At 35.4% G+C, this 23,577-nt stretch overlaps 1 protein-coding gene across 5 annotated transcripts in view; it reads right to left on the minus strand.

The window, feature by feature from the left end:
• The window catches only part of kcnab2a (potassium voltage-gated channel subfamily A regulatory beta subunit 2a), a 97,675-nt gene that overhangs the window by 28,163 nt on the left and 45,935 nt on the right, over positions 1 to 23,577 (minus strand). The window contains exon 1 of one of the 5 annotated variants that reach the window (XM_039673803.2): positions 8,479 to 8,749. The exons of the other annotated variants lie outside the window; for them this stretch is intronic. Within the exon in view, the coding sequence (XP_039529737.1) occupies positions 8,479 to 8,687 (209 nt within the window). The 5' untranslated portion in view covers positions 8,688 to 8,749. Of the gene's footprint in view, positions 1 to 8,478; positions 8,750 to 23,577 lie in introns of those variants that run through there. 5 annotated transcript variants of the gene reach the window in all.

A 23,577-nucleotide genomic window follows, 5' to 3' on the forward strand; every position in this document is an offset into this window, starting at 1 on the left:
TACTGACGTGCCATGTTCAAAATAAAGACATTGCATGGCTTCATAAAAAGTCATATATACTGTGGTCATATGGTCTACATTTTTTTTAATGCCAAAGGGTGAATAAATGATGACAACGTTAATTTTTAGGTGAACTATTCCTTTAAGGCAAATGCATTTCACATGGTCCTCAAAAGAAAAATAGAGCATTACTTGTATGAGTTATTAATAGAGCCAAACCGATATATCGGCCGATATTAGGCATTTCCCATAATATCGGTATCGGCAGTTATAATGGCCGATAAATGAATATTTAAAAAATAAAATAAAAACGGACGAAACACGCTTTAATCATCTCTCCTTGAAAATTTATATTGAAAATTTATGTTTTACAATTTGCAGTATGATGTTATCTATTGCTAAATTATGGCTCATCATAGACTAGCAAACCACAAAGCTAGCTAATGCCACTATCATCAGTGGAAGACCGCTAACGTTAACATTAATGAGCTTGGAAACCACAATGAACTTTTTCTGCCTAAATAAAGTAATGATTACTGTATTTATAACTAGCATATCTCTAGTTACAGTCCCTGCATTGTAAAATGTAAGTTATACTTGAGGAGTGAACATTTAGACAGAGGAAAAAGTAAAAAGTGTGTGAAATCCAACAATATTTAATAAAAATAAATAAATAAATAAATAAATATCGGCCGATATATCGGAATATCGGATTTTAAAACCCAAAAATATTTGTATCGGTATTAGCCTTCAAAATCCTTTATCGGTCGGGCTCTAGTAATTAATGGCAGGCAAAGGGTAAAAGGTCAAGGAATCTACAGTGGGTAATATATTGAATTCTATGCACACTGTTCTTTCATCCGTCCATAATACTCTGATGGTTGCCTCGTGCGGGTTTGTTCGATGAAATTTGTGTTTATGTAAGAGCAATTCAGACTGTGAGCAAGCCTCCTACACCCTGTGCTAAAAGCAGGAACTCTACCTGAGAACGGCTTCAGCTCTCGTCAGAAAGTCCCATCTCAAATCCCACAGCTTTCCCTCTTCTCCACCAACACCACCCCTTTTTCCACAGCCTCCACACACACTTTGTGAATAAAAATACATGTTACCATTATCAGGATTATGAAGTGGCCACAGACTGCCCTGGAGATGTCAGAACGCCCATCATTCACAAAGATTCAGGATAAATAGGTTGGACACACCCATATATAAAAAAGGCCTTTGTAAGTTGCAGACATGTCACTCAGTTACGGCTCACACTATACGGCTTTCATTTATGTTGGATGTATCAATAATGTACACTATTTAGGGCTGGGATACACGATTATTTTTTAAAACGATTAATCTAGCGATTATTTTTTCAATGCATCGATTAATCTAACGTAGGGATGCACCGATATGAAAATTTTGGCCGATACCGATAACTCTTTATATTTGAAAGCCGATAACCGATATATTGGCCGATAAAATTAAATCCAAATTTTTATCTAATTTTGAGAGTCTGATAACAAAAACAAAAGTCTCACAATTAAATATATATGGCCGATATATCGTGCATCCCTAATCTAATGATTCATTTTCCCAGTCCGATTCGATTATCTCCGCCATTAATTGACTAATAGCAATTTATACATGTCGATTTACATATCTGAATGAAAAAAAAAACATGAATTCCTTAACATAGCAATATATGTTTATTGCTCTTAAAATTCCAAAATAAAAGACTATACAAGTGCAAAGTAATGCATTCTTAGTACGATATATCGGCCACCATAACGGTATCGGCCGATATCTGCTCATTTTTATGTTATCGTTATCGGCCCGATAATAAAATTTGGCTGATATATTAAAGCTGATAAATAATGAATTATTTCCTTCAACACTTGACACCTGAGACACTTAAGATGCGCACTGTTCAACATGATTGATCTTAATTGCTTGAAATATGATTGGAATCAAAAAGGAAAATATAGTTAAATGTGCCGTCATATCGGCTACATGAAATTATAATGAGAACATAATTGTGTTAGGGGATGGATTTTAATTGTGAGACTTTTGTTTTTGCAATCAGGCTTTCAAAAATTATATAAAAATTGGATTTAGATTTATCGGCCGATATATCGGTTATCGGCTTTCAAATATAAAGAATTATCGGTTATCAGTATCGGCCAAAATGTTCATATCGGTGCATCCCTAATTCTTAGTAAGAGGTAGCATACCATGAAGCCTTGAAAACACATAGGCCTACGTCATTAAATAACCACAAAATAGTAGGCCTATTTATGGTTTAATTTTCTTAGACTGACCAAATTTGAAAGTTGAGACTTTATTAAAGTCAAAAAATAAAGAACATCAAATTTAAGAGCTGTATGCCGTGTATTTTGCTTGTATTCAGTTTCTTATGTTCAATTGAAAGAACAACAAGCTTTATGGAGGCCTCAAATAACACCCATAGAAGGTCATAAATATTAAAATATTGTCGTTAAGTCTAACAGCATTATTTTTAACACGCAAAATGGCCAACACAGATAATTGTGTTTACTTTTGCAACACTGGCTAAAACGTAAGCACCCTTGGTGAGGTCAGCTAAAGCCAATGCTTTGGTTGAAAGATTATGAAAACAACATGTGCATTTAAAAAGTTAATACAGACAATGTTGACTGTAAATGCGATCCATAATTGAATGCAAAGATATTTCCTTTCTTAGCACAGCATTCAAATGATTCAGATTTTATTTTAAAACTCAACAAAAATGAAACAACTAAAGGATTCAAACCTTTTCAAGGGCAAAAACATGTAGTCCAGCACAACACAAATTAGCATTTATTTATGGTAGAGCCCTGTCAGGATTAATAAATCTATTCCTAGAGCGCGATGAGAACGACAAAGACATTCTGCTGCCAATGAGCATCCACACGTTTTTAAAAACCTTAATTAAAAGCTATCAGCACCGCACAGAGAGCAGAACATACAGCCATCCATCCCCAGTTCAGAAGTCTGTTATCAGAGTGAAGGATTACACATTCACACTGCTCAAGCCTTAAATAGAAATGCACATGTGAGACGTTTATAGCATTTATAGTGGTATTGTGTGGCTTTGTAGAAGCAAAGGCTGCTGTTTGTTCCTCACAAACATTCATCAGGCATTATTTCATGTGGGAGTGAGCCTGAACTGAAGGTAGTATCAGTTATAGAGATACAGAAGTGCAATAAAATCTCTCAACACGCCTACTCTTTAACACTTATTGCGCCACCTTATATATCTCAACACTTTTTCATCTCAGAACTTCCAATTATGCTTCGCACATGCTATTTAAGTGTGTTTGGTGCGTCATCTGATAAACGCTTTAGACATTGAATGTTTCCAGGGAAACGATCACATTAAAAAGTACATTTAAATGAACTTTTGTCTGAAATGTTATGGGATCATAACTATATTGTTTAGATCATAACTATAATGTTATGACACCTTGACATAAACCAATACATCATAACCTGTCAGTGTCTTTGTCATGACAACTTGACGTTACTAAGACAACACAACCTGTCACAAACATGACATAGCAGATTAATGATCAAACTTAACACCCCTTTAGTGTCACGGACCCACCGGTGGGCACAAATCCATTACATTTTTAATGTAAAAAAAACTAACCTTAACAAACTATATATCATTTGAAAGCTTAGAATCTCTAGTTTTCATATTTGGTGATTGATTTTTCAAAATATATTACAGAGGAGCCGTAATTTATCAATTTGCAACAAGAATATTTTCATACTCTAAGGCGTGTTTAGACCTTTATTTTGAAATTGTGATGAACATGAAAAATCATGAAAGAAGGGTAGAAACCTGTTTGTTTTCATGCCAGAAAGCCTCCATTCAATTATTTTATAATTCTAATAATTATTATTTCATATGGAAATGGAGGCGCCCTTATATGGGCAGTAATGGAGTCTGGTTGTGCCCTAGTGAAAAAGTTTGGTACTGCGCTCAAACAAAATCTCACTGAAAGGGTTTTTTTGAGATATCAACCTAAAATTTGAAACACAACTTATTCAGATTTTTGGCTTTGATTTTTTAGCAGTCGGCCCAGGTTTTGAAAATACATATTTTATATAAAATATGAATAATTACATTTTTTATATTGTACATTTTCATAAACTCAAACTTCTATAACTTTTTTTCTGTTTCACATTCTTAATTTATTTCACTTCTACAAAAATCTGCCAAATGTCTTCTTTAAAACGAGACCAATCTTACGTCTATATTCCAAAGCATTCTTGAATTACAACCATTTAAGTTCGAAATGTGCATTTTTATCTACAGTATATTCAAAAAAAGGGGGGGGGGGGGCACTTAAATTAAGAAAGCACCTAGCTTTATTGGTTAACATTACATTAAACTGTCATGTGGTTGGTTTTGACATTGGCTGTCATGAAGCCATTATAACTTTTTAATGACAAATTCAATTAGTACCACTGTAGTTGAGGTCACGAAAAATATTCATGACACAGTTATAATGTCAAAGCCAACCACATGACAGTTTAACTTCATTTTATTAAGTTAAACTGCTATGATGTTATGGTTTATGTCAAGATGTCATAACAAAGATGTCATATTTGCATTCAAAATGTCATTATTGAGCGAAAGACATCACATTCAAGACACATCATGTCATGGTTATAAAGGCATCATGTTAGTCTTATGCACACGCCTTCAAGTAAAGTGTTACCGCAGAATCTAGCGTGATAGGATCTTATCCAACAAAATCATAAACCTGTTTTACCTAAATCATTAATCGAATCCTGACCGGAGTCATTTAAACTGTCCACACAGCTAAACTGAATCATCTCCACATAGAGTGAGGATTAGCTACTTCAATCTACAATATGGCAACATTCCCAATCCTACACCCACCGGTGCAATGCTTTTGTGGAGAGAGACCAGAGTAATACTGAGCCGGACTGGGAAAGGTGCTGGTTAATTGAAAGCCCCCCCCCTCCACTCTTCTCTCTTTACAATGGCCCTGTCCGCTTCGATTCATCCGGGCAGAATGAGATTCTGATTGAAACTGACTAAAAAAGATTACATTAGGTGAGACAAAGGTGCCGGTTTGCCGGCGTGAATCCCGAAAAACAGGACTGGAAGGACTTTTATCAGAGTTAAAAGCTAATTATAGTGAAACGCACATTTGTTTTCCCAGCAATGTGGCATGAACATTCTTCACCTGTCCTTCTAGTAGCCAGCTGCTTGTTTTCATGTTCATTATATCGCATTAAAAGTGGTCAGTGATGTAACTTCCTGTGCTAATGTTTCAGATTCTTGAACCTTGAGTGCAATGGCCCACTTCTGCTTCCAACAGCTCTAGGGACTTAATATGGCACATCATTGAAACTCACCCTGACAAGAGAGCAGTGCGTCCCGGGCTGTTTCTTCCTCTGGGTATTTGGGCACAGTTCTCAAACACACACAAACAAACAGTCTAAGAAACTGCTCACATATACATGTACTCACAAAGAAGGCGCCTGGCAGGGCTCGATTCGGACCCCCTGAGCTTCATTAGAGAAGATCCGCTCAAAGCGATGCTCAGACACACATCCTCTGGCAGAAGATCAGATGCTGACCTTACAGTCAATAATGGGGGCTTCTAAGAGCCGGAAGGATCTTTGACTATTGGCATTGGGGAAAATCGCTCTATAATCTCAATCTCAAGACAACAGAAGGCGCTGGAATCAAATAACGCTTGGAGAAAGAATGTTACCTCTCGCTTAAAGGCGTAAGTCACCCCAAAAATTTCTTATATTTACATGCTCTTAAAGGATTAGTTCACTTTTAAACACTTTTGCTGATAATTTACTCACCCCCATGTCATCCAAGATGTCCATGTGTTTCTTTCTTCAGTCGAAAAGAAATGAAAACATTCCAGGATTTTTCTCCATATAATGGACTTCAATGGGGTCCAAACGGTTCAAGGTCCAAACGAGAGTTTCAGTGCGGCTTCAAAGGGCTTTAAACGACAACAGACGATGAATAAGGGTCTAATCAAGCGAAACGATGGGCTATTTAAAAAATAAATAAAAAAGTTTAAGTTTTATAAGCTCAAATGCTCGCCTTGCTCTGTTCTTTTATGCGGGTTCGTAACTCTCCTGTTCGAACCCGTTCATCAAAATGAACGAATCTTTTTTCGAGTCATTTCGTTCATTGAAGATTCATTTAGCTTGATAAGACCCTTATTCATCGTCTGGTGTCGTTTAAAGCCCTTTGAAGCTGCACTAAAAGTCTCATTTGGACCCCATTGAAGTCCATTATATGGAGAAAATCCTGGCATGTTTTCATCAAAAACCTTCATTTCTTTTCGACTGAAGAAAGAAAGACATGGACATCTTGGATGACATGGGGGTGAGTAAATTTACAGCAAAAGTGTTTTTTTAAAGTGAACTACTCCTTTAAATCATTAGAAACCAGAATGCTGTACCAGAATGCATTTTAGTTTATGGTAACCCCTTACATATATAGAGAGAGACTAACAACTATCAGAAGACTATCAATGAATGACAACTTAAATAAAGTCAGAACACCTACAATACAGTGCACAAGTCCTATGTACTACTACCACCAAAAGATTATTATTCAGTATTTTATGGTGTTTATTTACTTTTTTGGAACTTGAAATATGTGGCCATTATTGTTTTACAGAAAGAGCTGTAGATTTCTTTCTTTATTTTTAATGTGTTCCATAGAAAATTTGTAAAACTGTAAATGAGGATTTCTTTAAAAAGGGAAGACAAGGCTTCAAGACAGTGACAGAGCATGAAGTAACTCAGAATGAATGAATAAATGAAATTAACAAGATCTCGCTAACTCTCTCGCTCTACAGGAGCGAGTATTAAGCCTGACACAAATTGGATCCTCTGACAACAAAATCGCTTTGCAATCCTGATTTCAAATAGGAAGGGAAGATCAAATGCTTCCATTAAGAGCTGTTATCAGGATTTGTGTGTGTGTGTGTGTGTGTGTGTGTGTGTGTGTGTGTAAACGAACATGACAGCTGAAAGCAGTTTTTGTAGCAGTCATTATGCAAACTAACAAAATACTTGCAGGTTTGATGCTAATGAATGTAGAAAACGTAAAATTTCAATTTGCTTCGCATTTTAACGAAAAATAGAACAATGAACTCTTGGAAATACAAAACTGGCATCAAATTATATAACGAAATTATATAATACTATTATATATTATGAACACCTAAGAGAACGATTATAAAACACATGTGTCAGTCAATCTATGAGGACAAAAAGCTCTGGGATTTTCATGGCAATGCAGGGACATGAATCTATTTAGCCAGAGGCTCAATTGGGTTAAAAAAAGTAGCCATTATCCTCCAACAGTTAAAGCTGCATTTGCAGAATGATTTGAAGAGTAATAGTCAAATTAATGGGGCTGATTTCATTATATGCAAGCAAAGCACTTTGTTGAAATATATACAGGCACCGGCGTAAACCAATTATAACACTATTAAACCTGATAGGACCATTTAGCATTCAACAATGAGAAAATGATGCAAATGTTATTCTTTTTTTTCTGTGTGCAAATCATATTTTTACATAAAAAACTAACAAAATTCTATTGACCATGATCATTTAAGATGCAAAGTAGAGCCAGACCGATATATCGGCAGGCAGATATTATCGGCCGATATTAGGCATTTTCTAAAATATCGGTATCGGCAGTTATAATGGCTGATAAATTAATACTTAAAAAATAAAATAAAAACAGACTAATCACGCATCAACCATCATGAGTGTTGTCAAAAAGTGCAGGTAAAGGGATAAGCAAGATGACATTGTAATTATAAGGTAGCTTATAACCATAAGGCAATGTAGGGACTAATTATTATTTTATTTATCAGAACTTTAATATATTTTGATGTTGTGACAATAGAAACAAGTTTCTTTTTAAAATGCATTATCATATTATTTTAATTAAAACTCATAAATAAATAACTAATGTTAGAGAAAGCTGTTAATATTTTGTTGTGCGTTTCTGAAATAAAAATAATAATATCGACCGATATATCGGATTTTAAAACCAACAAATATTGGTTACACTTTACAATAAGTTAATATGAACTGCACATATACAGCATTTATTGATATTTGTTAATGTTCATTTCAGCATTTACTAGTATTTTATTTAAATCTTGTTAACATTAGTTCATGCACCGAGAACTAACAGGAACAAACAATGAACAGCTGTATTTTTTATTAACTAACGTTAACAAACATGAACAAATACAGTAACAAATGCATCACTCATTGTTAGTTCATGTTAGTTAATACATTAACTAATGAACCTTTATCGTAAAGTGTTACCCAAATATTTTGCATCGGTATCGACCTTCAAAGTCCTTTATCGGTCTGGCTCTAATGCAAAGGATATTATCCAACAGGATTCACAGTCAATATTAGTTCTCCTACCTATATTTCATGCCAGTTCTCATGCTCTGGTCACTTGAAGAGGGCACGCTTTGGACGGACAGCTGCCCTAGGCTTCTGGCCACCATGGCCACGGCTTTGAACTTGCTTCGGGTACCAGAGCTCGGACTGTTAGCGTTTTGTCGATTGAGCCGGTCATCCGTGCTGCGGCTCATGGACCGGTGGTCCGTGCAAACAAAAGACACCTGCATCCCGTCTCAGAGGATGCACGGTTATCACAGAGAAAATTCAATGAAAAAGTTTCTCAGTCCTTTGTGCAATGTGTTTGACTCCTGCTCACTGATAACTGATCCAAACTGAAGCCTGACTTGCTCAACTAGACTTGATGAAGCAGTCTTCAGCGATGCCGCGAATCCTTTTTCATTGCTTCCCCGACCGGCACGAGAACTTCACAGCTCGATTATCAAATGGGCTTCTGCTCAAGACCACCTGCACGCCGTCCATGTCACATATAGTCTCACGTAAGAGACTTCAACAGAGTCCTAGTCTTTATTTCCTTTGTTTTCAAATCCTTGTTTCAGCGCATATCCAAACACACTAGCTGGTTTCTTTGTAATCTCAGCTCAGTGCTTCAGATCACTTTGCAAAATAGCTTCAAACATAAAGCAACAAATTGATGCATCAATGGATAAGATGTCTTCTCATGCCTCCCCCTGTGAGCACTGTATCTGTCAGCTACTGAGATACCTAACATGCATTGGCGCTCCTCCTTCTCCTCCTCCTCCTCAGTGGAGATTAAACTTACAAGTGCATTCAGAGAGGCAGAGCATGAGTGAACGAGTACGAGAGGGTGGGAGGAGCTGAAAGAGAGAGGTTTGCTGTACACTGATCATATTTATACTTGCAACATTATCTAATATCTAATGTGTTATAAATGTGTACAATTATCCTGCGCAATAATGCCCAGTATCATTTACAGCACCACTTATGTAGTTGTCTAGTTACCTTTTAGACAATAATTTTATGCTTTATTATAGATTGTGCTCCATTAATTGTTTATGTACTGACTTTGTCTATTCTATTGTCCGGAAAATGCTGTATTTTAGTTTAAAATTTTATTTCTTGTGTATTTTGTATAATTTATGTGCAACTATTTGTACGTCATGCACCCTCGCTTTATCTTGCCAGGTCGCCGTTTCAACTGAGAAAGCGTTCTCTATGTGCTTACCTGGTTAAATAAAGTTAAATAATTATTTTAATTTTGCACTATTTTAATTGCATGTGGCTGAGCTGCAAATGCTTTGCAACAGATGTTTTACTTTCGAAGTAAAATCCCACTCGTTTTCTTCACACGTTTACCGATAACGTACACCACATTAAGAATCTTTTCTGCTCAACAACGCTGCATTTAATACAAAAATACAGTAAAAACAGAAATATATACTAATACTTTTTTTCTTTGATGAACAGAAACAACATTCATGAAATATAATTTTTTGTAACAATGATTTTCTATGAAATGAAATAAAATAAAAACCTTAATGTTTCCAAACTTTTGACAGCTAGTGTGTACAGCAATCAAGCAACTGATGATGTTAAATCAAGTCAATGTGAATTTAACAACAACAACAACAACAACGTTTAATTTGAGAATTAAAATTCCTGAACAGAGATCAGTCAATCGGAGAAGTCTATGAAATTAAAATAATAATGCCATAAAGCATTGCAAATTATGTAATCAGGTCACTGTGTATGTATTTATTTTACAAATTACTTCTAATATAAGATAACTTTCCAATATAAGGTATTTTATACTTCTGAATTACTTTAATTATATTCAGTTGTTTCATACTCTACTGTTGATTTTTAAATCAAGTTTATTGCTTCATAAAAAGATGTTAAATATACAGTATTGTACCTTTGTTTCAAATTAGGGCTCAAATTATCGTGATTAATCGCATCCAAAATAAAAGTTTGTGTTTACGTAATATATGTGTGTGTAGTGTGTATAATTATTTTGTATAAATACACACACATGCATGTATATGTTTAAGAAATATTTGCATGTGTATACTTTATATATATTTATACATAATTAACATTATATATAAATATTTGATATATTGAGAACACATTTTTCTTAAATATATACATGCATGTGTGTGTATTTATATATACAAAATAATTATACACACATATATTATGTAAACACAAACTTTTATTTTGAATGCGATTAATCATTTCACAGCCCTATTTCAAATACCAGAAAATTGTGAATCATACTGGAGATGGATTATTTGGCTCAAGGCTTTCATTCAATAATGTATTTCGAAAAAAGCTACTAATAGTCAGTGGTCACTGTTGCACTCTATTTAAATGTAGTTTGCCATGTCAATCGACCTCTCTAAATAGACAAAAAGAAAGATACTGTATTAGAGAGAGAATAAGACGGAAGATTGAAAGCAACAACAGGTTTATTTGCTGATGCCACATATAGCGGCTCGTGTGTTATTACTGTAGGTGTCTTCAACTGTTGACAATTAATAAGAGAATAAAAGAGCAGAGGCAAAAACAATTTCGCCCTGTGCATGGCAGGACCTTTCATAAATGCATGCCGTGCAGGCATGTGTAAAATATTCATTATGCAACTTGATCTGTCTGAATGTGTATCAAAGCCAGGGGAGGATGGGGCACATTACAGTGCAGCCGCTAAATCATTATAGTTCCCCTGCCTGCCTACATGCACACAGGGGAATATGCAAGCCAAACTATCACCACGACAGCCCTGTTAACCCTTTAAAATGTGGGGGAAATTTCAAGCATCTCAAAACTTTTAGTGGTCCAATTATGTCAGTGTCAGCAGAGTCTGATGTGGTTAAGACAGTAAGCACACAGCAGAAACCAATTAGCTGTGTTATGGAAATCAATGTGGACAGGAACGACATAAGATGCTGGAAAATAATATTGCCAGAGCAAGGAAATTTAGTGGTAATTGTGAGTGGGCACAGGACTGGATAAATTACATGCTGATGGTGCACACTTTTAAATTTGATAAAATAATGCAGTATATCCAATGCAGAGCTACTTTCACCCAGACCTGCCAACAGTTGTGAACTGAGAAAAATGACCCACCATGAAAATGTATTTTTCACCATTTTTACCACCATATGGAGGGAGAGGTCACCCCAAATTCATAATTTACTCTCATATTGTTCCAAAAATGTAGAACACAAAAAGATATTCTGAAGGATGATTTGCTCAAAGTGAAAGCATGTGGGGTCCAACAAAATTAGACACCGCTGACTTTCATTATATGGCTTAATAAAATAAAATTATATATATATATATATATATATATTAGGGCTGTGCAAAAATTAATTGCGATTAATCGCATCCAAAATAAAAGTCTGTGTTAACATAATATATTTGTGTGTGCTGTATATAATTATTTTGTATATATAAATACACACACATGCATGTATATATTTAAGAAAATGTGTTATTCATATATAAAATATCTATATTTATATAATATAGATGATGCATTTACATATATACAGAATTTAAGCGCAAATAATTCTTAAATATATACATGCATGCATAGGTATTTATATATACAAAATAATTATACACAGCACACACAAATATTTCATGTAAACACAGACTTTTATTTTGGATGCGATTAATCGCAATTAATTTTTGCACAGCCCTAATATATACAGTATACATACATATATGAAGAAATCTTTCCAAATTTGTTTTTTTGTTTGTTTTAGAAGTAACCAATGACTATTATTTAAAAACAAAAAAAAAAGTGTAAATGCAAGTTCACTCAAAATGTAAGCTTATCGAAAAAGTTTAACGAATTTTACACTGACTACGTTTACAGGCATCCAATTTTGGGGTTATGGTCAAGTTAAGGTCGCTATTTAGGTTTCTGAAACATTAGGAATAACCCTTTTACATGCGTGAGCAGAGAGAGTTTCTCCTGTATACATGGAATTGCAATATCCCGATGTAAACGGCGACGTGCGGGTAGCGTCTACACGTACGGACAACCTTAAGACGCAATATGCGTCATTTCCTCGCAATATGCTTTTCATTTCTGAAGCCTAGTGACGCCCCTGTCGTAACCAACTCAACGAGTGTTGCCAACAGGAACGGTGTAGAGTGCCCTCTGGTGGACAAACCATACAAATCCAACACTCATGACATGGTTCAAGCGTGTTTTGTCCGTTTTTATTTTATTTTTGAAATATTCATTTATCGGCCGTTATAACCGCCGATACCGATAGTTTGGAAAATGCCTAATATCGGCCTGGCTCTACTTAGTATATTTGCATTAAAATGAAGAACACAGATGCAAGTGGCGGTAGACAGGTGGACACTAACGTGTAACAACCATTCCCGGCTCTTGACTCAAATCAAGAAAGGAAAAAGTGGCTAACGCAAACATCTAGATTGTTGGCTTTATTTGTATCCAGTTAAACGAGCGGGCAGTGGGAGGCTCACATGCCACACTAGTTTAAACTCAGCCAGCAATTTTGTCACCCGTACGCAACCCTGGACGACGCACAACTCTTCAAGTGGAGCGAGAGGCTTTGTCTATGTCAGCTCGTCTTACGATCAAACAGCAGGGTCACCAAACTTTGAGCCTGTGCTCACGGACACAAATGCAGCGTACAGAGTGAATGTGAAAATGTAATACCTAGGCCTGATGATTAAGAAAAAGTGGCTTTCATCGAGAATACACACACAGGAGCGGCACGTGCCTGTGGCACAATACAACACAAAGTGTATTAGGTCGAACAAACCCAAGGGCCTGGTTTAATCATATTGTGTATCAGCACGTACAGTATCAAAGTGAAACCCACACCACTGTCACACAACCCTACACAGATGAGCGGAGCCATCTGGGAAGCGGCTCGCTTTAAGCACTTGTATTTTGACCTGTGTGTGTGTGTGGGTTCTAGTTGCCAAGTAACAAACGATTCATAACCATCATGCCTCAGTAAGCACATCGATTCATCGGGCTGGCTGATATTGGTTCATGATAATGGGAGATCAATGAAAGCCAGTGAAACGATGCATCACATCAAGATGGAAATGATGTATAGTGCCATTTTACTGATTTAGAAACCTATAAGTCTTCTTCCCACACTGACTGGTCTGACTGGTGTGAGTTTGAGAAGGAGGATGTGCAATCTCTATGGCAACTGAAGTTTTCATCCACACAATGTCCAAGGATGACTTTGTGGGCCAGATTCAATGGATATACTCAAACTAGGCGTGTTAAAAGGCCATGACTCAAAAATACAGCAATTTGGTGCCGCTGCAAGGTTAGCTTGTTTTCCAGAATAAAAATCACAAAGACATCAAACTAGAGCCTGACCGATAAAGGATTTTGAAGGCCGATACCGATACAAATATTTGTTGGTTTTAAAATCCGATATATCGGCCGATATTTAAAAAAGAACAACATTTTTTTTTTCGAAACGCGCAACAAAATATTAACAGATTCCCCTAACATTAGTTATTTGTAGTTATTTATGAGTTTTAACTAAAAAAAAATTATGATAATGCAATTTAAAAAGAAACTTGTTTCTTTTATTTTCGCACAGAACAGACTGATGATAGTGGCATTAGCTAGCTTTGTGGTTAGCTAGTCTATGATGAGCCATAATTTAGCAATGGATAACGTCATACTGCAAATTGTAAAACATACATTTTCAATATAACAAGCCGAGGAGAGATGATACGTCTCACGTGCTATTAAAGAAATACTTCAGTCACGTTGTCAAAAGTTAAAAGGACAGTCAGTAAACTACACTGTAACAACGTAACGTAACTATTACTAGCTAATTCCGCTTCACTCTCGGCTTATTTAACAGCAGCAAAACTGGACATGATAGTCACAAATTTTGTCATGCTTATTTGAGTTAAGAGAACTGATGGGGATGATCTTTTAAATGTTATTCAAGAAATCTATGTCTCGTGACCAACTCGACGAGTGTTGCCAACAGGGACGGTGTAGAGCGCCCTCTGGTGGACAAACTATACAACTCCAACACTCATGACATGGTTCAAGCGCGTTTCGTTCGTTTTTTTGAAATATTCATTTATCGGCCGTTATAACTGCCGATACCGATAGCTTGGAAAATGCCTAATATCGGCCGATAATATGCCGATATATCGGTCTGGCTCTACATCAAACGTGCAATTAATGTGGTGAAGATGTGTTCAACAGTCTCTCTCCCGTGGAACGTCGAATGGCAGAAAACAAATTGCTTTTCGATTAAGGCTGAACCAAACAGAAAATTCAGGACAAAGCCTATTTATTAAAGGATGTGCATGTTGAAATCAAGGATCCATGTGTGATTTTGTTGAACCTGTAAATAATTGGATGATTTGTGGTGTGACACTGAAGTGTATTCTGAGCATCACACACTCGATTCTCCAGAGAGACGTGGAGATGGAAGCTTTCTGGTAAGTAATATCACGTATCAAAACACACTAACGAACACACACGGAGTCTTGTGAACTGAAAACGCCATTATGCAAATCATGCTTAACTAACAGCTGCTACACGCACAGCTGTGCCACACACCACTGTGATGGAGTAAACACATTAAAGCAGCTTATCTGTGCTGAGAAAGACCACGGCTCAAAAGTAAGGATAGTAACCAGTGTGTCGTTTCAGCCCAGATGCCTTAAAGATCATGCAAACCTTAACACCTGAATTTATGTTATTATTGAACACTGTTGCTATGAATACCATGGTAACATTATCGAGCTGCTAAACGATAAACCTTCAGCTAAATTTCAAGAATGACGTGTATAGTCTTTTATGAGTTAAAAACTGTAATTTTTCCAGCAAAAGTGAATTTAAAAATTAGCTGAATAACTGTATAACCTGAAGATGTTTTTGCTAATAAAATAATATTTATATTTATAATTCTATACATATGATCAAATAAAAAAATTAGGGCTGTCAAACGATTAATCGCGATTAATTGCATCCAAAATAAAAGTTTGTGTTTACATAATATATGTGGGATGCACTGTATAATTATTTTATAATTATTATATATATATATATATATATATATATATATATACACACATGCTTGTATATATTTAAGAAATATTTTCCTGTATATAGAAAAAAATATATTATTTATATATAAAATATTTATATTTCTATATAATATAAATTCTATAGAAATATAAATATTTTATATATAAATTATATATTTTTTTCTTAAATTTACATGCATGTGTGTGTATTTATATATATACAAAATAATTATACACAGTGCACCCACATATATTATGTAAACAACACAAACGTTTATTTTGGATGCGATTAATCACTTGACAACCCTAAAAAAATATATGTTATTATATTATTAATATATATTAAATGTATTTAAACTGGATGTTTTTTTTTCTTGGGTACAAGAAATAAAAGGCACTGTCGCTGAAGATCAGAATGGTTTTCTTCAACCAAATGCCCACCTCCCTTCCCAAACTCACATCAGTAGGACAGACTGCAGTTCAGGTCAGACCAGAACACAGTAATATGACAAATGTCACTTCAGATTCACCTTCATGTCTCTGTACCGGAGTCAGGTGTTTTCCTGGGAGAAGAAGATAACCCTATACATCATTTAAGGCTTCCAGGTGACCAAATGACACTCAAACTAAAGCAATTCATTCGTTTTCATTGGCCAGTATAAACCATTGAATCTGGCCCAGAAAGTCATCCTTGGACATTGTATGGATGAAAACTTCAGTTGCCATAGAGACTGCACATCCGCCTTCTCAAACTCACAGGTGACCAAGTGACACTCAAACTAAAGCAATTCATTTGTTTTCATAGACGTTATAGGCAAGTATAAACTAAGGTGTTGACAGCGACATTCACATTACACACAATTAGTTTTGTCCAGTTTTACACGACTGCTTTTGCAGCATCGTTTCTGGATGCAAAGAGTACCTGAGTGAATGAACTGGAATGACTAAATTAGCTCCTACTTTAGAGTCGATCTAACCCAGCACAATAAGAGTTACCAGTGACACAAGTGTACACTGATTGGCCGAACGCAAACAAAACACCAGCACCCGCCATTTAACCCTAAAACTGTATTCTGGACAAATGTGGGCAAAATAGTTTTGATTAATTAAAAAACAAAATACTCCCCATGATCTGAGCGGTACAAGACTTGGCTACTTTTTTGTTTGCCACCAGAACACACACAATTTTTTGACTTAATTTTACAATGTTAAGTGGGTGAAAAAAACAAAACTCCTTAATCTTGTATTTGGGTCAAAAATGGGCACCCATAGAAATGAATGGGAAAAACTGTAAATTAGAGCATCCTAAAATAAGCCAAAATAAGACACCAGGTGACAGCAAAGTCACTTCATCTTTAGGTTTTAGCTCTAAGAACTGATTGGAATGATATTTTAATGTAGTTAAAAAAACAAAACTAATTTACATGGAAAATATGGTACATTTTGAAGTAAATAAATTCAAAAACACCCCTAAAATAAAATAAAACACCATAAATGGATAGACAAAACTTTATCAAAGAGAATTAGGATCACACCTGAGTCCTCTGTGCCCACATTTGTCCACAATTACAGGATTACGGGCTATAAAGTGAATACGATTTGAGGGCCGTGTTCACCGATATATTTACTCGGTGAACTAACTCTAGAAAAACCCCTAAATAAAAAAAGCAATTTTGTTGTGTTTTTGTCATATTTGTTTTATTTTCTAAATACTTTTTGGATTTTCAGAAAAGCCTCACTCCCTCTTCTCTCTTTACAATGCTCATTTTAAGTGGTAAAATTGCATCTCAGGAGCTTCATGCTTCAATTAAGAGCTCAATCTCATCCTAAAAATCTACTGAGCTTCCTCAAACACTGAGCTGACCAATATTATGAAATAATGGTAAAAATCACATGAAAACGTGATTAACGGGGACATTACATAAGAAACTACAAGGACAAGCATTAACATCCTCAAATTAAGTGAGGTTTCCAAAGGTGACCCATTATGGCTCGCAGACAGACCTGATCCATCATCATTAAACTCACTGGCATTGTTAGACCGACATGTCCAGGAAGAATATGATGATTGAAAGATGGCGATGGCATCACCTGCACAACACTATTTATGCTCCTCTGGAGGGACAGGGTTTCACAATTTTGCCGGAAGGGTTCCCTCAATCACACAAAAACACACACTATCAGCCGAATCCTGCCCACGTAACTGGACCCTCCAACTCTAAATCTGACACGAACATCTGTGCTCAGCGAAAACTCCCTGAAACACACACACACACACATATAAAGAGGTCTCGTACTTTTATTCTATTTAAATGGAGAATTGAGCGCTTTGCGAATCATTTGTTTTTGTGTCCTATAACAAGGCACAGAGGGATCACCGTGAGCAATACTGCGAAGAGACAATCAGTGCTCAATCTCACAATCCTCCAAAGCACCAATGAGGAAAGTCAGAGGTATGGTTAGACTGAATTCCCTCAAGGTTTGTTAGCGTTGTTGCTTTAGCCACTGAAACAGTGTTACATCATCGGGCTCATTTTATTCAGTACAATGGTTTCTGAAAATCTTAGGATGGGAAATCGCTACTTGCATTACATCAATACTACTATCACTCATACATAAGGTTAAAGGGATAGTTCACTTTGAAATTAATTTTCGGTATGTTTTATCTTACCTCAAGGGCATCCAAGATGTAGGCGTCTTTGTTTCTGCAGTATTTTTAATTTTGATATTTGTAGGTCAAACCGTTCGTGTCTGTCAGTCATATAATGGAGGTCTATGGTCACCACCTCAAAGAGCATGCACAGAGAAGACAAATTAAACATGATTTAATGACTCGTAAATGGCCTAAGACACGATACAAGTGGTTTGTGTGACAAAACTACAGTGTTTATATCGTTTTTACCTCTTGTAATCACAGCCACGTCCAAGTGATCTGAGGGCGCGGGCGCTTTGTGGCGATAAAATGATAAAAAAACTATATAAATACTGTTCGTTTTCTCACACAAACTGCTCGTTTCGTGTCTTAGGCCATTTAGGAGTCATTAAATCATGTTTAATTTGTCTTCTCTGTGCATGCTCTTTGAGGTGGTGACCATAGACCTCCATTATATGACTGACACACAAGAACGGTTTGACCTAAAAATATCAAAATTGAAACTACTGTGGAAACAAAGACCCCTACATCTTAGATGCCCTAAACATTTCAAAAATTAATTTCAAAGTGAACTATCCCTTTAAGGATCTGAAGAAAACCGTTTACCCTGTGTTAAAGTAATAGTTCACTAAAAAAATACAACTTTTGAAAGGATGTTTTTTGTTCATTGACTTGTATTGAATATGATTCGGGTTACCGCTGAAGTGCCAGGTTGCTCCAGCTTTCCCTAAAAGTACAATCCTACTGCTAAAAGAAGAATACTGTAAAGTAATCATATAAACGACAAGAATATGAGCGATGTATCAGTCCCTCGGGGCTCTGAGCTCAAGCTGTCTACTGATGTTCCCCTTGATAAGCAAGATGTCTGGTTATCTTAGCATCATAAAAGTGATGAAAGATGGGGGAAGCCCTGTTACGTAATGCTGCCGAGAGATTGATCTGAAGAGGCCTGATCGCACACTTTAAAGGTGCGTTATATAGTAAGAACTTCTGCTGCCCATCTAATGGTGTCTTAAGAGGCAGAAAAACAAAAAGGGAGTAAATTGTTTTAAGAAATATCTTTGCAGGCCACTCTGAATAATTTATAATGTCAATTAATATTACAATTGTAAATAATTGTTTTCAATTTGAACACATTTTAGATGCGTGATATATCGGTATCAGCCGATACATGACCGATATATTAATGCCAATAAATAACGGAGACACTTCAGATGTTAAACACACCATAACTGTTCTGCGTTTAACATCGAAATCTAAAGAAAACAGCTCTTAAATACCGTAAACAGTACATTTTCCACCTTAAGCAACATTTAGAAGAAAAACACTGAGGGGAGATTCATTACAGTTCGATTATTTTGCTGGCTCAGATAATCCAGATTCATTCATTTCACCGTAAGAATAAAAACAGCTTGTGTGCATAATGATCAATAAAGCTACTAATAACCATCACAGACTGCTAATACATAATTTCTGACTAATATACACAAAGAAATCTGCAAACATGTGGTCCTCACACAGCTGTTCCCGAACCTGATTTTAGTCAATATGTCAGTCCTGTAGACACACCACCCCCTGCTGGCTGACAAAAGAAATGCACAACACATCACAAACACTTTCTTGAATTTATAGCGTCTCACACAGTTGATAAACTACAAGCTGTGCCATTAGGCATTTGATTGATTTCCTTAATTTCTCAAAACAATGTCAATATTTAATTGTTTTTTAATTCATCACACTGAGAAATTTGACCTGTTCTCTTTTAGACGTCACACTAACATCCATTAATGTCTTGAAGTGACGGATGAGAGAAAGCTGATCTTTGAGAGAGTCTTCACAGATCTTGATCTCCACCTAGTGTTCAAACCTGGTAATAACAATCACCCAATGCTACAGTGCTGCCAAATCAAGCCTCATGATTTCAGAAGGTCATTACTTGGGGTTATAATGGAAACGTGAATGGCTGGGAAACCATTAAGCACTGACCACACGATTGCATCTGGCTATGTCCAGTTTGTGTAACTGAAACTTAGAAAACACCAATATGTGCATAGGAATGGTGTTAAATTGCACAAAGTAGATACTGCAATGTTGAAGTGTTAATTAGATATTGTTTTTGTGAAGTAAAGAGCAGCACCTGATAGACAGCAAAAGAACAGCATTTAGGTTTCGGCTAAGCTACATAATTAAATGTCCTATGATGCCATCTTTGCATTGCAAAGGTGAAAATAGATGCAACGAAGAAAAGACCAATTACAATTCAGCATGCAACTATTACAATAGCATAATTGCTATTCTAGTAATGCAACATTCTAGTCAAAATTGCTCATCTAAGCACGAAATTATCTTGAAAATTTTTTTTAATAATAACAATTTAAATAAATAAATTAAAAAAAATATTTAAAAAAAAAATAAATTTAAAAAATAAATAAATAAATTTAATAAAAAAATTAAATGAAGACTTGAGATTACATTTTTTATTTATATTATATATATATATATATATATATATATTATAATTATATATTATTTATATATAATTAAAGCACTGTAAACATACTATGAATGTCTGGGAAGGATATTGGAGTTTGAAATGTAAGAGCTGATAGTTGGTGGTTGTTAGCAGGTGTAAGGAAATCGCTTTTGTGGGTCAAACGTAATTCCACTGAGTGCTGCCCAGGCGGATGCATGTCAAGGAGAGGAGAGTGTGTTCTACGTATCACCTTAAACATTTAGGTTATACACATTCAACTCTAACAAAACAACATGTAGGGCACTACAAAGATACAATTACTAAGCTAAAGACAAAAAAGAAACTATACCCCACCATCTCCCCCAAATATGTGTATTACGTTGATTAAATAAATATCTTATCGACAAAAAAACAACACAGTGCTGTACTCCACTCTGAAACATGCAGCACATTAGACTATATATTTACCGTTGCGATTTGATGATCTCACAAAGTAGGGCAATATTATTATTATCGATATATATCACAATATAATTATTTTTGCTTTAAATAAGGTTTAAATGACATTAAAATATTTTATACTATTGAAATGTCATAATTCTTGTCACCATTTCCAATACCACAAAAAAAAAATAAACAACAGACACGTAAACAGTGATAAAAAAAGAATAAAGAAACTAATTACAAGCATATATGGAAACAAACTACAATAGGACAAAGACACAAATGAAACCTACCCAAAAAACTTCAAGCACTATAAATAAGAAATAGGCCTACTACATACATTATGTATCATTATGTATAAAAAAGCATTCTGTGTGAATTAAAAGCATACATTTATTCTCATTAAAGTTACAAAAGTGATTCAGTCACGAGCAGGGAAAGGTTTTCTGATTAACATGACACAGACGACAGCGGATATATTAGGATATATATAAATGAAGAGTTCAGATGCAAAAGCCTCTAAGTGCCATTTGAAATTTTCTTCTTTAATGATGATTTTTATTAAACTTGTATATTTAAGTTCAGTAATTTCACTTAAATAACAATTAATAGGTAATTATCATTGCCATTTAAGTGAAATCACTGAACTTAAATATAAAAGTTTGATAAAAATCATCATTAAAGAAGAAAATTTCAAATGGCATTTAGAGGCTTTTGCATCTGAACTCTTCAAATATATATATATATATATATATATATATATATATATAAGGCTAATGTGCAGACTGAAATTGTGCCTTTTGTTTTAAGGCGAGTGAAATAACTGAAGCAGATTTGGGATGCATGGCTCCTCACCCTATTGTCAAACTTAAGTGCGCTGCAATCAAAGCCCAATCTTGTGCACACTGATAACAGATCTGCCCGTGTTAGCCTAGTAAGTACTGATGTTACACAAGTACCATATTGTCTGGGTTAAGGAGAGCTTCAGTGTCTATCTATCCCTCCATCCTTGAATTAATGATGAGTGATCGGAAATGCGTGTTTCTGCCTCATCCGGGTGCAGCTTGTATTGAAGATCAAGGATTGATGGAAGATACTCGTCTCTGTTAGTAACAACAGAGCGTCTAATAAATTCATCTAAATCTTGGGTTTCTGAGAGCACAAACAGGTTTCAAGAGAAGAATTTAAGCAAGCGCAAATGCTGACTAAACCTGTCATTCGACACTAGTGTTAGTCAAATCCTCTTGCGTCAGCGTGTGAGATCACTGATACATGATATTATCTTCAGTGTGTGTTTATTTACTCATTCACTTAATTATACTAACTTTTATTATTAGAGCCCGACCGATAAAGAATTTTGAAGGCCGATACCGATACAAATATTTTTGGGTTTTAAAATCCGATATATTGGCCGATATTTTTTTTATTTATTAAATATTGTTGGATTTCACACACGTGTAAAAGAAAAGCTAACTTTTCTGCACAAGATACGTTTGATACTTTTTCTCTACGTATGTCTAAATGTTCACTCCTCGCAGGGATAACTTACATTTTACAATGCAGGGACTGTAACTAGAGATATTCTAGTTATAAATACAGTAATCATTACTTTATTTAGGCAGAAAAAGTTCATTGTGGTTTCCAAGCTCATTAATGTTAACGTTAGCGGTCTTCAACTGATGATAGTGGCATTAGCTATAGCTTTGTGGTTAGCTAGTCTATGATGAGCCATAATTTAGCACACATATTTTTTTCTATGTATTTTAATTTTTGGTGCATCATTTATTTTGTTAAACTGCATAAATGCCATTATCCTGTTACAATAAACATTATTTAGAACCAGAAATGGTTCCATTCCCCGCTTCATATATGGAACTCCAAAATGGTTCTATATATATTTTTGGGTAAAAGGTTCTATTGGCCGAGTATGGAACCCCAGGGTTCTATATAGAACCCAGAGAAACCCTTTTTTAAGAGTGTATAGAACCTTTTAGGGGTTCCAAATACGTAGCGCTGATAGAACCTTTTAAGGTTCTATATAGAACCTTTTCTTCTAAGAGTGTACAGCCGACTGTCAACTAGCTGACACGTTCTGCGCTTACGTGTAAATGAGACAACTGTCTATTTCTGCAGATATATCCATCTATATTCGACACGCAAAAGAGAAACAGATGCTGCAGATACACACCGTAAACAAAGCCGTTTTGAATATCAATCCTGCTGATCACTTTCTTTGTTCCACTCCGCTCATGTTGTTAATATTAAAATATTCACCCAAGAACACTCGGGTAAGATGATGTAAGATTGGAACAGCCTTCTATCTGTACCGTTTTGACATTATTCATGTGCACTGACTCATTCACTAAGCTGAACAGCCAATCAGAGTTCTCTCTCTCTCTCACCAGCGATTATTCATGCTGAATCAGCCCAAACAAAACCTAATGGGGTCCAACTTGAGCCAATGGTGCGGAACACACCGGAAAAACTAAGTCGG

Source organism: Pimephales promelas, chromosome 21, assembly GCF_988280905.1.
Source record: "Pimephales promelas chromosome 21, fPimPro1.hap1.1, whole genome shotgun sequence".
NCBI classification, from domain to species: domain Eukaryota; kingdom Metazoa; phylum Chordata; class Actinopteri; order Cypriniformes; family Leuciscidae; genus Pimephales; species Pimephales promelas.